Here is a 15,824-nt window from a genome sequence, read left to right on the forward strand (position 1 = left end):
CAGCAAAGCTTGGCAGTTGTGCTCTTGATCTCCTCTGGGATTCCAACTTCATGGCTCTTGCTATGTTCTCCTGACCATAATCTGTCTTCTCTGTATCACAGGAGTTCCCAACTTGGGGTCCTGGGTTAATGGCAGCAGTCCACGGAATAAAAAAATTGGGAATCCCTCATGTATCAGAAGATGTCCTGATGCTACTCTTTCTGATTCCCCTTTGTTTACCAAATTTGCCGTCCTTATGTGAAATTCATGTTCATTTGCTCCATGATGACCATTCTCTATTCAATGTATTGGATTTCCCAACAAAGTCAGAGCATAAAAGGTTTGGGGGCATTGTACTGAGGTAGCCAGTAAGTAATGGTGCAACTTTCACTCTAACTAGCACGAATGAGGCTGGGTGTGTTCCAGTCTGATCTTCACTTCAAACCATCAGTCTGCAGAAAATTGTAGGTGACACCTATTTATGCACCTTGCAGTGAAGTTAGTCGTGGCTCCAGTATAGAACGGCAATCGTCATTTGTGGTTCTGAGATCACTGTATTCCTACTCTTACTGTTTCATAACAGCTATTTTTTTTAAAAAACTGTAGTTAATTAATCAAAAAAGCCATTCTAAAATTGAGAGTTGAAGTAGGGTGAGAGGACGGTGTGTATGAGGAATGTGCTTCCTGGAGGGTCAGAAGGTTGGAAGATGGAATGAATTTAATGTATGAATTCTATTCATACATTGCAACATGATAATTTGACAGGCTTTACATTACCATTCACTTTGTACACTTTTTCTTCTGTTGAATTACCTGCTTGGAAACATTCCCGCTTCCTCTTCCCCCAAGTGCTTTCAATAGCTTGACTTTAACCGGAGCCTCCCTGATCCAATTAACATAGGGTAATAGGTTGTAAGTTTGCACAAGTGTGGTGAACTACATATACCTGTCTGGACACGCCCCCTGCTGACTGCTCCTGTGGCTCCTCCCACAGACCCCGGTATAAAGGCGATTGAGGCCTGAGCCCAGCCTCTCAGTCTCCAGGATGTAGTATGGTGGTCAACCACTGCTCGTTCCTTCTTCCAGTCAATAAAAGCCGATATCTCGCCTTTACGTCTCAGAGTGAGTTATTGATGGTGCATCAACAGGTTTCAAATTTAGCCTCAAGGTTATGACCTTTGGCATCAGTTTTTAAAAGTCAGCATGTTCTTAATGCAAGATGGCCTTGCGAACCTTCTTGGCTACAACCATTGCTCTTTACCGCAGATTGTCAGGGAGTTTGTTCAAAGGGTCTGAGTTTAGCCTGGGAATGTCTGAACATTAGTAAAACTCATACTGCAGGCAACTCTCCACATCCCATCCCCCCCCCCCCCCCCCCAACAAAACCTGTTAATAGAGTTGATAATGTCTTCTTTCCTTGAGTGTGGAGGTTGGGTGAGCTCCCAGATACAGCAGGAAGCAGTGAAGAGAGGGCTGCAGCTGCCTGAAGGCTAGGAAGCCAAGAATGACCATGACCTTGATCTCCATGGGCATTGCAGTCATGAGTACAAGTGCATGGGGTCACCAGGTGTCGGGCATTTGGGTAAGGACAAGGAATGGCACTTGCCTGTTGTCCTTTTGTAACATCATCTCGAAAAGCTTGCTTGTTGTGTGAATAAATGAGAGCTGTCATTTTTTCAAAGTGAAAGTTGAAAATTACACTGGAGTTGAACTTTATGGACTGTATTGCTACTAACAACATTCTTGGTCATTTCTCACAAAGGCAAATGAAAATATTTCTGATAAGACGGATTAAGTTTTCTAAATGGTTAATTGAGTATGCCAGCAAGAAAATGAATATAGGTTGTATATGGTGACATATATGTACTTTGTAAATAAATTTACTTTGACCTTTGAACTTTAATGCATCCAAAATGAATGCAATATTTGCTTTCCACCGTTAGCATAATTTTCAATTATGGAGTACCATTTTTTATGATGTCGTGTCATGGAACTTCCAGGCTGTCGTATTTTTGATCAGGTGTTAAACCAAGGTTTGTGAATCACTTCAGCTGATTAGAAAATATGTCCTGGCATCATCTTTAGAAGAATGGGGAGAGATTTTGCAATGCCTTTCCCAAAATTGGTTCTGTCAATGAATTACTTGTTTGGAAAGAGAGCAAAGGAAAAGAATTGTTCTAGAATCTAGCAAACACTTGATGGACAACAAGGCCTCCTTCCAATAATTCTAAACATCAACTTTTAAGGCACACAGGAGGTTCCATGAGCAAAATTCTGCACACATTGTGGATTTTTTAAATTTCATTTGAGTATTTTCCATTTTATTATCTCACTTGGGACAATATTTTGCACAAACATTCTGTCTTGGGTGTTTTTTCCTGATTCCTAGTTCTATAACCTTTTACTTCTCAGTTCTAAAGAAAACCGTTGTTCTGTGCATTCTCTCCCATTATGGCGATTTAACTAATTTCCCAGTTGACTAAACTTTGCAAGGCAATGTAAATTATTGTATTTTTCCTCCTCTATTTTCTTCTAACTCTATTGCAACCTCATTTATCAGTTCTGGCCAAAATTACAGAGCAAGATGTTGATCTATGAGCTTTCTCCGGTTAACCAATATCCTGATTGACAAACATTTGTAAAGTAATCTGAATTATTGTGGGCAGGACTTGTAATAATATCATTACATATTCAATAATATATTACATTCTTCTTTAATCCACAGAGTTCTTCAATACCTATTTGATAACAGCTGGTTGGACACCTACACGAGAGCCATCTTCGTAGAATTCACAGTCTATAATGCAAATGTGAATCTTTTCTGTATTGCCACGTTAATATTAGAAAGTAATGCTATAGGTAAGAATAGATATTGTACTTGGCATTATTAATATCCACAACTTATTGGTACCTGGACTGTCAAGTATATTGCAAAACTTTTTCAGATAATTCTACAGTATAAATGGATCATAAAGAATCACGTACCTCCAGTTGCATTTTTTGATTTGGCCCAAATCACAAAGAAGAGAAAGCTGTTCCAGTAATTATACCAGTGTATAAAATTAGAAAATTGCACTATAGGTTAGGCAACATGTACAGCTAGAAACAGCTAGTGCTTCAGATTTATAGCATGTGTCATAACTGGGAAACCATTCTTAGAAATTGAATCAGAATCAGAAATATTTTAGGAAATGCTGGAAGATCACTGTAGCTCAAGCAGGATCTACCTAAGGAAGAGCAGTTAATACTTTAAATTGAAGACCCTTCATCGGAGCATCCTCAGTCAGGTCTAAAACGTTAAATGTTTGTTTTTCTGCAGATGCTGTCTGACTTAAGTTTGTCCAGCATTTTCTGTTTTTATTTCAGATTTCCAACAACTGCAGTCTTTTCTGGATTTTAATTCTTTTAGAAATGAGCAAATCAGTGAGGAAGGGATGAGGTCTGTCATAGGACGGGGAACAGTAAATATGAAAAGGTGGAATGGTCAAGGTAAAAGCGGGGATGGGAGAGCAATGGAGCATGTAAAGCCACACAAGTTGGGCTCAGAAAAGGTGTATATTTAAATATCAGAATCAATACGTCTGTAGCCATGCAGACAAATGTTAGTAGTGATTATGGTGGTCTAAAATTGTTGAATGTGCTATTTGTAATAAAGGAAGCTGCTTAATCAAGATGAGAAGCAACCAGTAGGCCACGCTCTGAGTTTAATTATAACAGAGTAGGATGTGACATCAGAGAGGTCAGAGAAAAATTAAAATCTGCAGAAAAGTGATTAGTAGTGCAGGTTTGATTCCCCCAATAAATAAAGAGGCTCAAATAGCCATGTTAAACACAGTTAATCTATAAGATATGCAGCTCAGCTAGCAAGCTTCTAGTTGCAGCAATGACACATATCTTTGTTGGTATGGAGATCTTTCATCAAAGGATGATGCAGAGATCGTTCTACATTTCTTCTGCTAAAATTCAGGACAGTTGGTAGAATACAATAGAAATTAAGGTCTACAGATAATGAACACAGAGCTGGACTCTACTGAAATATGCCTTTTGTCTTTTATAGCCTGTGTTTTCGATCGTGTTTTTTGTTGCCGTGTGTGCAATTTATTTTTGCGCACTGGGGTTGATGTTTGATGTTTGTCTTTGAACGGATTGGTACCGTGGTTCTTCTTTGACCCGTGAGTGTCCGAGAGGCAGACGAATTTCAGGATTGTATACTGCATTCATACGTCGACAATAAATGTACTTTGAACTTTAACTTTAGTAATAATGTAGTTGTGGTGTTTAAAATTGAATAATTTAGAGTCAGAGTGATACTATCCCCTCTGGTAATCTGTATGATAACTTTAAACTGTAACAGAGTGTACATTACTAATAGAGGTTTTCACTGTGTCACAGGAATCTGCCCGCGTTAGGCAAGCAATATTTATTATGGATGAATGCAGCGTGATACATTTGACTAGGATCAAAGTTAAATATATTAATGCAAAACAGAAGTTTGAAGCAAGGGGAGGATTCACAATGGTTTGATCTGTAACAGATGCAACTCAGAGCAAGGCTAGGATTGCGTTCATTGAATTATGCAATATAAAATAAATACAGTGCCTTTCTGTAGATATTAGTTATGTTCAGTTAAAATACTATTTCCTGTTTTGGAACCCTTAGATGATGCATACTAGGAAGATATTAGAAAATTATTAAGGGAAAGACAGTATTAATGAATCATTTACAAAATATCTTAGCAAACCACATAAACTACAAGTACATCAGTATATTTTTCAGAGGCAAAAGCTCGAACACTTTTTTTTGAGGTCTAACTTCCTTTTAAATTGCCCAATTATTTGGATTTAACAGGTTGGAGAAACCTAGGGTTAACTTTATAAGTTATGCAATGATAGAAGGAAATTGAATGTTAGTCCAAATTTTATTCTCCCAAGGAAAAATGAGCTTATGGAAAAATTGGAACCTCATGCACAAAATGCTGGAGGAACACAAAAATCAGGATTAAGGGTCCTGGCCCAAAATGTCAACTGTTTGTTTCCTTCAATTGATGCTGACTGACTTGCTGAGTTCCTCCAACAGTTTGTTCTGCTCAAGATTTCCAGCATCTGTGGAATGTCTTCCAATATAACTCGGAGTCCTGCCATGTGCAGAAGTTCGCTGATGACACGGCCATAGTGGGGTGTGTCAGGAATGGACAGGAGGAGGAGTATAGGAAACTGATACAGGACTTTGTGATATGGTGCAACTCAAACTACCTGCGTCTCAATATCACCAAGACCAAGGAGATGGTGGTGGACTTTAGGAGATCTAGGCCTCATATGGAGCCAGTGATCATTAATGGAGAATGTGTGGAGCAGGTTAAGACCTACAAGTATCTGGGAGTACAGTTAGACGAGAAGCTAGACTGGACTGCCAACACAGATGCCTTGTGCAGGAAGGCACAGAGTCGACTGTACTTCCTAAGAAGGTTGGCGTCATTCAATGTCTGTAGTGAGATGCTGAAGATGTTCTACAGGTCAGTTGTGGAGAGCGCCCTCTTCTTTGTGGTGGCGTGTTGGGGAGGAAGCATTAAGAAGAGGGACGCCTCACGTCTTAATAAGCTGGTAAGGAAGGCGGGCTCTGTCGTGGGCAAAGTACTGGAGAGTTTAACATCGGTAGCTGAGCGAAGGGCGCTGAGTAGGCTACGGTCAATTATGGATAACTCTGAACATCCTCTACATAGCACCATCCAGAGACAGAGAAGCAGTTTCAGCGACAGGTTACTATCGATGCAATGCTCCTCAGACAGGATGAAGAGGTCAATACTCCCCAATGCCATTAGGCTTTACAATTCTACCGCCAGGACTTAAGAACTTTTTAAAAGCTATTATTAATGCTTTTTGAGATAGTGATTTAGATGCATATCATATTTTTTACTGAGTTAAGTATTGTATGTAATTAGTTTTGCTACAACAAGTGTATGGGACATTGGAAAAAAAAAGTTGAATTTCCCCATGGGGATGAATAAAGTATCTATCTATCTATCTATCTATCTATCTATCTATGGAAAAGCTGTCAGCTCGTGTTAAACATGATTCAGTATATACTTTCAGTATGACTGTATCTGACTTACGGACTTGCACAAATACAGTAACAAAGTTCCACAAAGTTCCTTGGGTCATTTGGACAGCAGAGTGGCATTGCTGCCAAAGCTGCTGGTGACCCACATCCAATCCTGACCTCTCTGCAGAGTTTGCAGGTTATCCCCGTGACTGCAAGGGCTCCCCCAGGGTGCCACGATGAAGAGGTGAGGGGGAAGAGCAGGACAGAGGCTGGAAGGTGGTAGGTGGAACCAGGTCAGATGGGAGGATGATGGGCAGATGGAGCCAGGTGGGGGAGATGAGGGCGTTTTTAGTTGCCAAGGCTGCTGGATGTTAAATGGAAACAGCTAACAAAACAAATAGGTAGATGGAGACGGGTGACAACAGGGGAGGGGTAAGGTACAGACAGACATTGAAGATTACTAAATGGAAATATAAACAGAGAAGGAGGGATGGAGCTAGGAAGGGGAGCAGGTGAAATAGTGGAGGCAAAGGGAGAAGAAACCTATAGAATAGGTGTATAGGTGATGGGCAGATGGAAGCAAGTTGGGGGTAGGGTAATGGGTGGGGAGAGAGATGGGATGGAAAAGCTGAATAAAAGTTGAGAGATAGGAGTGGAAAAGGAACAATGGGTGTATGAGTTACCTGAAAATGGAAAATTCATTGCTCATACTGTTGGGCTGCAGGAGGCTTCAATTGGAATATGAGATTATGTTCCTCTAGTTTGCATTTGGCTTCATTGTGGCAGAGGGAAAGGCCAAAGGCAGAAAGATCAATGCAGGAATGGTGAGGGGATTTGAAACGCCATGCAACTTGTCACAGGCCAGAACTTTTAAATTTCTGATTGAAGTCGGTTTAAAGATGGGCATTAGATCAACAGGTTTGCAGGATTTTGCTTTCGTTTAGATTACTATTGTCCATGAAGAGTGGAGAGGTTTCTTTAGCTCTGTGTGATATATGAAGGATTACCACTTCAGCATTGTAAATGAAGAAGAAGAGAATATTTAATTGCACCTCTTTATCCCTGACACCTGGGATATACTGGTACCTTGAAATATTGGTCTGGTTACCTTGTTTTTTGATGGCTTGGAGATATTTGGAAATGCTGGAGGCAACAGTAGCAAATTGGTTACCAAATGTTTTACACCACTTGAATCAGAATCAGAATTGGGACCAGGTTTATTATCACTTTCTTATATGATGTGAAATTTGTTTTGTGACAGCTATAGTGCAAAGACATAAAAATTACTAGAAATTACGAAATAAATCGTGCAAAAAAAAAGAATAATGAGGTAGTGTTCATGGGCTGTTCAGATATCCTATAGCAGAGGAGAAGAAGCTGTTTCTGAATCATTGAACCACTTTCCCAATGGTAATAACAAAAGGAGGGCATGTCATGGATGGTAAGGGTCTTTAATGATGGATGCTGCCTTCATGAGGCACCAACCTTTGAAGATGTCAATAGTGAGTACAGTTTCCCTGTGATGGAGTTGGCTGAATCTACAACCTTTTGAAGCTTCTTTTGATCCTGCATATTGGAGCCTCCATACTAGGCCTGCAACCTGGCAGAATGCTCTCTATCCTAATTCTACAGAAATTTGCAGGAATCTTCTGTGAGAAACCAAATCCCCTAAACTCCAAATGGAGTAGAGCTGCTGGTGCGCTTTCTTCAAGATTGAATCAATGTGTTGGGCTCAGAGTCGATCCTCGGAGATGTTGGCACCCAGATAGGGTCTTGAAGGTGCTCTCCCTCTCAATGGTTGATCTCTCAGTGTATACTCCCAACTTCCCCTTCTGGAAGCCCACAAGCAATGCCTTGGTCTTGCTGACATTGAGTGTGCGGTCGTTGTTGGAAAATCACTGTCAGCTGATCTGTTTCACTCCTGTACTCTTCCTCTGCACCATCTGAAAAGTTGTTCTGCACCATTGCCTGAGGGAGGAAATTGCAGCAAATAATCTGGCCTTTTCTCACTGAATGTTCAAATGCAACTTCAACATGAAACTAATTTGATTTGTATGAATATTCTGTTTTTAATCTGTCTATAAAAGGTCAGGTGAAAGGACTGGATTTCGCCTGTCACAAACAAGAGAAAATCTGCAGATGCTGGAAATCCAAGCAACACACACAAAATGCTGGAGGAACTCAGCAGGCCAGACAGCATCTGTGGAAAAGAGTATAGTCAACCTTTTGGACCGGACTGGACTGGCAGGACTGTTGTAGCATTTACTGATAGTGGAGTCAGGGCGCTTACACCCAGCATTAATTAAATGGCCATTGACATACTTTGCTGGTGATAGCAAGACATGTAACCTCTGGTTTTTGGAGAGGGTTGAGGGGGTGTGGTGGGAGGGGGCTGTCTCAATGTTCAGCAGAGGTACATGGCCATTGATGAAATTCTTCAACTAGGTAAACAGAGACGGAGTCTAGAATTTCTTGAGTTTTCATGCAAAGTTCATTTAAAAATAATACATTTTCTGGTAAAAACAATGTACCGATGTCTGTTTGCAGGGGCCTTCTTTACACATGCTGATCTTCAGAGTCTCCGTCTCTACCAGTACACCGACGGGTTGCACATTTTTGTTGTTGCTGCTGAAGTGGTTTATTTCCTCTTCCTCATCTACTATATGGTGATTCAGGTAAGTCTATGACAGGTGAGCATTATGAGCAACTGTAAAGTAACTCATACATCACCAGCATGAAGAGATACTAGAAAACCAAGCCATCTCGAGGTAAGGGTTGTTTGTCAGTCTTTGTCTGTTTATGTATATGGCAGTTTTGTTTTTGTTAATTCTATTGTCTTACTTTTTTTCTTGTGAATGTCTGCAAGAAAATGGATGTCAGGGTAGATTCATATACATATTATCTTAAGTGTGTGTGTATATATATATGGTAATATGTACATGCATTCAGAAGAAACTTACTTTGAGCTTTGGAAAGATTTTGTATAAATTCAATCACAAACACGAGGCTTCATGAAGATTTGTGATGATACGCAAGAAGTGCAGTTTAAGAGGCATTCATGAAAGTTTGCATTTTCATGGAAGGTGTTACCTGCCATATTTTTACAATCCCTTTACTATGAAGGAGCATCAGGAATGAAAGCAGAAGCAATGACAAAGTGATTGAGTTTAAAAAGTTGTCATTCAGTTCACAGTGCCTGAGCTAGCTCTTTGGCAGATATGGGTAATTGAAATAAATGCTCTTGTTAATGAAAATATTATTATTTCCAAACATTTATCCAATTCTCTTTTGAACTTTAGAATATTAATCTGCCTTATATTGTAACTTCCAGGTACAGCATTCCAGAAGCAATGGAACAAAAATGTTCCATAGTGTCTCGAACAAAAACCAAAAAATGTGAACCTTCGTGTGAACTTCATTTCTTTTGTCAATCACCTAAGACTGTACCTTCTGCCTACCACTCATTGTCACTCAAAAAAACAGCTTCTTCTTGATTGCTCTGCTCAAACCACTTAAGTCTTTTAAATGTCCATCGAGCATTTGTATTCCTCTGAATATAAGCTTATGCTCACAAATGAACCTTTTCACTCCATCACTTGTGAATCTGCATTCAGTCACAGAGGGCCTAAGCTTTAAGATAATCTTCTTAAACATCTAAATCCTGCTATCTCTCTGTTCTCATATGAGACAATTCTGTTTAATATAAACTTCTGGAGGAGATCAGGAGATCTGTGGAGGCATTTTGAGGGAATGGTTGACATTTTGTGTTGTGACCCTACATCAGTTCTCTGAGATCCCCCAGCAGTGTTTGTTTGCTCCAGATTCCAGAAACTGTCGTCTCTTGTAACTTTTAAAAATATACCTATTGGACAAGGTTTTATTATCTGCCCCATTATCTCCTATGTAGCATAGAGCCAACCTGACATTGCTCCTGCATTTTTCCTTAGAGCCTACTTACTATATTGATAGAACAATTTGTTGTTGAACCAAAAGTCTTCTTAACTTTAAGTGCTCTGAAGAAGATCTACCCCATCTTCTCTAATTTCTTCATTTAATTAGTGCAGTGGCTGCCAATACTGCTGGTGCATCCACTTTAATAAAAAACTGACTTTTTTTTTGTTTGTGAAATTCCTGGCAGGACAAAATTTTCCATTCAAGGTTTGGATAACAGGCAAGAGGGTGAACAATTGTCTAGTGTTGGGATTCTTAATCTATTACTGACAACATCCTGAAAGGGTTCTTCCTTTCCTGCAAACTGTTGTATATTTTTGCTTCTTTCCAATATCATTCCCATTCCACTGGTACACAAAACACTTCTCCATATATAGATTGAGGTCCAAGGTGTCACAGCTTGAGTTCTCCACTACCCATACATGAAAGTTCATTGGAGACAAACTTACACCATGTTTTATTTCCTTTCAGGTGATGACTGAATTTCCAGCATTTTCTACTTTATTATCAGATTTTATACATAGGTGAATCTGTTGTGCATTATATATTTTCTGATCTTTCCCAGGGCAAACAATTGAAAGAACAGAAATGGAAATACTTCCAAAGCAAATGGAACCTTCTGGAGACAGCCATTATAATGATCAGCTGGAGTGCACTTTCTATATTCATAAAGAGAACACTTCTAGGAAAGCGAGACATTGAATATTATCATAGTCACAGAACAGGGTACGTCCTTGCTTATCATTTATAACGTTTTAAGAGCAGGACCTTAGTTCTTGTGTAACACACACAAATTGCAGGAGGAACTCAGCAGGTCAGGCAGCATCTATTGGGCCAAAATGTCAACTGTTTATTCACCTCCATAGATGCTGCCTGACCTGCTGAGTTCCTTCAGCATTTTGTGTGTATTATTCTGGATTTCCAGCATCTACAAAATCTCTTGTGTGCATCGTTGATTCCCGTTTTACAGTGCATTCTTGAATTCCAATTTTTAACTGTCAAATATCCAAAATAATAATGCCCTGTGGATATTAATATAGATGAAGGATGTGAATTGGCAGTAAAAAGATATCGTAACAGAATAGATATACTGCATTATAAAAACAATAGCTGCTACTGAGGAATATCAAGACTGCAGCATAACCTTGCCATATGGACTGTGACTCACTTTGGCTTCTAAACATAGCTGGATGACAAATATGTTCCATCATGTGTGTATATAGTTCCTTCAACCTGCTACTCTATGGAGTTTGCCGCACTTTCTTGCTATGGTGTTTATAAATTAAATTTCCCTTTCTTCCTTTTGCATGATATTACTTTCATTAACTTTCTCTTAAAACCCACTTTATTTCCTATTATGTTAGCCTTATGCCAAAGGTGACATTGAGTGAAATAAATGTCATGGAGCAGAAATTTCCTATCCTGGTGGCAAGTAAAACCATTTGCTCAGCACTAAGAGAACTGCAGCAAAAGTCTCACCAACACCAGAAAACTGTAATACGTCTGAACTCATGTTCCCAAAACTGATACGGAACAGATGAAAGTTGTCTGCAAAGCATTCACATTGATGTGCATTGTACCTGAGTTTATACCTAATTTCCAATCTACTGTGTTTGTTACAGGTTTGTAAGTTTCTATGAGACTGCTATGGCAGATGCAATAATGGGTTATTTAATTGCCTTCCTGGTTCTCCTTGCAACAATAAAACTATGGCATCTGCTACGCCTTAACCCCAAGCTCAATATGATTACATCTACATTAAGAAGGGCGTGGGGAGACATCTCAGGATTCCTTACTGTTATTCTGATCATGTTCCTGGCCTATTCTATTGCGGTAAGAAGATGTATTCCAGCAAGAATAATACAAAGTATTTCATTATTCATTGTTACTTAGGTTTACTAATCACAGTGAGATGGCATGGCCCAGGTGTGTTGTAGGGCTCTTTGATTTTTGTGATTTTATCTTCCATTTGTCCTTTGGAAATATGTGGCTCATAACCACAGATTAAGTTCAACATATTTGGAACTGATGAGTGAAGCATTAGAATTTCTGGGATTGTAGATTATTTTGGATAAGTAATTTTCTTGGATATATATTGAATGAAATCTGTTTTGAATTTAATGTCCATTAATTTCCATTCATGGAGCCACTGCCCTTCTTATCTGGAGTTTGTTTTTGGTGGTTTTCCATTTTCCAGCGTCACCTGCTAGAAAAGCGAGAATATCTATAGCAGCTAATGATTTGACCAGAACTTAAAGTCAGGAAAAGATTCCAGAGCACCAGTTATACCACTCCTTGTAGGTTGTACCACTTTGAAAAAAGATTTAAAAAGCTGCACGAGCGAGTAGGATCATGCCAACAGAAATTATTCAACAGCTAACCTGCAAATGGTTGATAATCTCTTTAAAAAATACTTACATTAGGGTAATTCCAGGAGATCAGCTCTGCAAGTCAAAAGGAGGACATTACTTGGAGTTCTGGATTTCAGTATAAGACCATAAGAGTATGGTGGCATTGGCTGTAGTGTTTAGTTAGATGTATACCACCTATACAGTATACTTATGGGTGAGGTATTCTCTCACTCTCTCTGCCTCTCTCTTTTTATTTCTGTCTTTATTTCTCTTCCTCTCTTTTCTTCCTCTTTCTCTCTCTCCTCTTACTCCTCTCCCCATGCTTTAACAACTAATGAGTTTTCTCTCTTTCCCATTTCTTCAACATGTCAACCTGTTTCTCTTTCCACAAATGGTGTCTGACCTGTTAATATTTCCAGCATTTGTTATCACAGATGTGTTTAGAGGCAACTCAGATTCAAAGTCGAAGTGGAGTTTATTGAAATAATACATGAATGTACAGTCTTAAAAGAAAAATTTAGTTGCAGCAGTATCCCAGGCACACACCGTCAGAGGAGAAGCATTCACAAAAAACATAAACATAAATTATACACATTTTTTTTACCAGAAATAACACCAGTAGAATTGAAAGACAAGGTCCATTGTAGTGCTAAGTGATTGAAGTGGCTCTAGTGTTACTATCCTGGGTAGTGATTAGGTTGTGCAGGTTGATTCAGCTGAATGGTTGAAGGGAAGTAGCTGCTCTTGGACCTGCTGGTGTGGGATTTCAGGCTTCTGTACCTCCTGCCTGATGGCAGCAGCAAGGAGATGCCATGGCCCAGGTGTGTTGTAGGGATCTTTGATTTATGTTGCTTTCTTGAGGCAGCAATATTGGAACTGGTTTTGCATCTGCATGGTCAAAAATTGTGTCAAAATATTTGTTGACATTATTCAGTTTGCTACCAAGTGTTAAATAAGAGGGTTTCCTAAAATTCCCTGTTTAGGCATATTTCATTTTCTCTTGTTAGACAGCTGCAGGTGAAACGGGGAAGTGTCTTTGCAAGGACTGCGGGTCTTGTGCTGCTGCAGGCAACTTACCCATTACACCTCACTCTGTAAACATTTGATGAGTAACTTACAGATATTACTTGACAAACAACTGAAATGAAACCTATTTCCTCATTATCTGGCTGGAGTGTGTCTCTACATATCCCCACGCACAAAACTGTGATATTGTGGCTTTACTCTGCTTTTGGACGAGAAGATCAAAGTAAAGAGCAAACATTGCCCAATCAAAGAAAAGCTCAAGATTTTTTCCTCCTCTACTTTATATCTGCTCAGCTAGAACAATAAGGATGTCAGGCAGGATAGTTGAATGCTCCTTTTGCGGGATGTGGGGAGGCAGGGAGACTTGCAGGGTCCCTGGCCAACAACAGCTGCGAGGTGCATCCAGCTGCAGCTTCTAACAAACCATTTTAAGGAGTTGCAGCTGGAACTGGATAAACGCCGGATCATTTGGGAGGCTGATAGATAGGACATACAGTATAGAGAGGTAGTTACACCCAAGGTACAGGACACAGGAAACTGGATGACAGCTAGGAAGGGGAAGGGTGTGAAGCAGCCAGTTCAGAGTAGCCCTGTGGCCAGCCCCTGAACAACAGCTATATCACATCCAGTCCAGTCGGGGAGGGGTGGGGGATGACCTAACAGAGGAGAGTCACAGTGGCTGAGCATGATTCTGCCTCTGTGACTCAGAAAGGGGGTGGGGTGGAAGAAGCACACTGTGGTGATAGGGGACTTGTTAGTTCGGGGAACAGACTGGAGGTTCTGTGGGCAAGAACGAGATTCCCAGACGGTATCATACCTCCTGGGTGCCAGGGCCCAAGATATGTTGGATTAAGTGGGAGGGTGAACAGCCAGATGTCATGGTCCATGTAGGTGCCAATGACAAGGGTAGGACGAGTGATGAGGTTCTGCATGGGGAGATCAGGGAGTTAGGTACTAAGTTAAAGGCAGGACCTCCAGGGCTGTGATCTCAGAATTGCTGCTTGTGCCAAATGCTAGTGAGGCCAGAACTAGGAAGATTATACAGTTTAATACGTGGCTAAGGAGTTGGTGTAGGAGAGGGGGCATAAGATTTTCAGATCATTGGGTTCTCTTTCAGGAAAGGTGGGACCTGTACAGAGGGACAGTTTGTACCTGAACTGGATGGAGACCAATATCCTAGTGGGAAGGTTTGTTAATGCTGCGTGGTGGGGTTTAAACTAGATTTGCAGGGGGATAGGAACCAGACTGCCAGAGAAGTTCATGGTAAAGTTGTAGAGGCAGATGTTGGTAAGACCTCAGACAAAGTTAGGAATCAAAAGGCTGAGCATGGTGTGACTAGTGTCCTGAGCTGCCTATACTTTAATGCAACAAGTACTGTACCATAGGAAAGACGGATAACAGTGTTGAAGATGAAGTATCTGGTTTACAAACAGAGATAATGTGTAGTGAGGAGAGGCTGTTCATGGGACAAAATTGCAATCAATAGAATGAGTTGCAACACAAAAGGTAGACAAAATCGAGAAGTTTGAATACAGGACTGAAGGTGTTGTGTCTGAATGCGCGCAGTATACGGAAAAAGTAGATGAATTTGCAGTAAAGTTGCAGACAGGCAGGTATGATGTTCTAAGCATCACTGAATCATGGCTGAAAGATTATAGCTGGGAGCCTAATGCCCAAGGGTACACATTTTATTGAAAGAATAGGCAGGAAGGCAGAGGGGGTGGCATTGCTCTTTTGGTAAAAAATTAGATCAAATCATTAGAAAGAGGTGACATACAGTCAGAAGGTGTTGAATCACTGTGAATGGAGCGAAGGAACTGCAAGGGTAAAAAGACCCGATTGGGAGTTTGCCGAACAGCAGTAAAGATGTGGCCTACATCTTATTTAGAACGGGAGATAGAAGATGCATGCCAAGAGGGCAATGTTACAATAGCTTTCAATGTGCAATAGGATTTCAATATGCAGGTAGACTGGGAAAATCAGGTTGGTCCTGGAGCACAGGAGGGGTTGTTCTAGAGTGCCCATGAAATGCCTTTTTAGAGCAGTTCAGGGTTGATTCCACTAGAGGATAAACTATTCTGGATTGGGGGTTGTGCAATAAACCAGAATTGGTCAGAGAGCTTAAAGTAAAAGAATCCTTAGAGGCAAGTGATCATAATATGATTGAATTCACCCTTAAATTTGAGAAGGAGAAGCTAAAGTCAGGTGTGTCAGTATTATAGTGGAGTAAATGGAATTACAGAGGCATGAGAGAGGAGTTGGCCAGAATTGATTGAGAAAGAACACTGGCAGGGATGATAGCAGAGCAGCAATGGCTGAATTTCTGGAAGAAATTCGGAAAGCACAAAACATATACATCCCAAAGAGTAAGATATATTCTAAAAGAAAAATGACACAACTATGGCTAACAAGAGAAGTCAAAGCCAACATAAAAGCCACAAAGAGGGCATATAAGAGAGCAAAAATTAGTGGGAAGTC

The 15,824-nt window shown here is 40.2% G+C and overlaps 1 protein-coding gene across 2 annotated transcripts in view; it reads left to right on the forward strand.

The window, feature by feature from the left end:
* The window catches only part of LOC140740789 (polycystin-1-like protein 2), a 109,659-nt gene that overhangs the window by 87,707 nt on the left and 6,128 nt on the right, over nucleotides 1-15,824 (forward strand). For both annotated transcript variants that reach the window (XM_073070303.1, XM_073070304.1), the window contains exons 37-40: nucleotides 2,705-2,838; nucleotides 8,566-8,693; nucleotides 10,535-10,695; nucleotides 11,592-11,802. In XM_073070303.1, coding sequence (XP_072926404.1) covers nucleotides 2,705-2,838; nucleotides 8,566-8,693; nucleotides 10,535-10,695; nucleotides 11,592-11,802 — 634 coding nt within the window. The remainder of the gene's footprint in view (nucleotides 1-2,704; nucleotides 2,839-8,565; nucleotides 8,694-10,534; nucleotides 10,696-11,591; nucleotides 11,803-15,824) is intronic.

Source organism: Hemitrygon akajei, chromosome 17 (genome assembly GCF_048418815.1).
Source record: "Hemitrygon akajei chromosome 17, sHemAka1.3, whole genome shotgun sequence".
NCBI classification, from domain to species: domain Eukaryota; kingdom Metazoa; phylum Chordata; class Chondrichthyes; order Myliobatiformes; family Dasyatidae; genus Hemitrygon; species Hemitrygon akajei.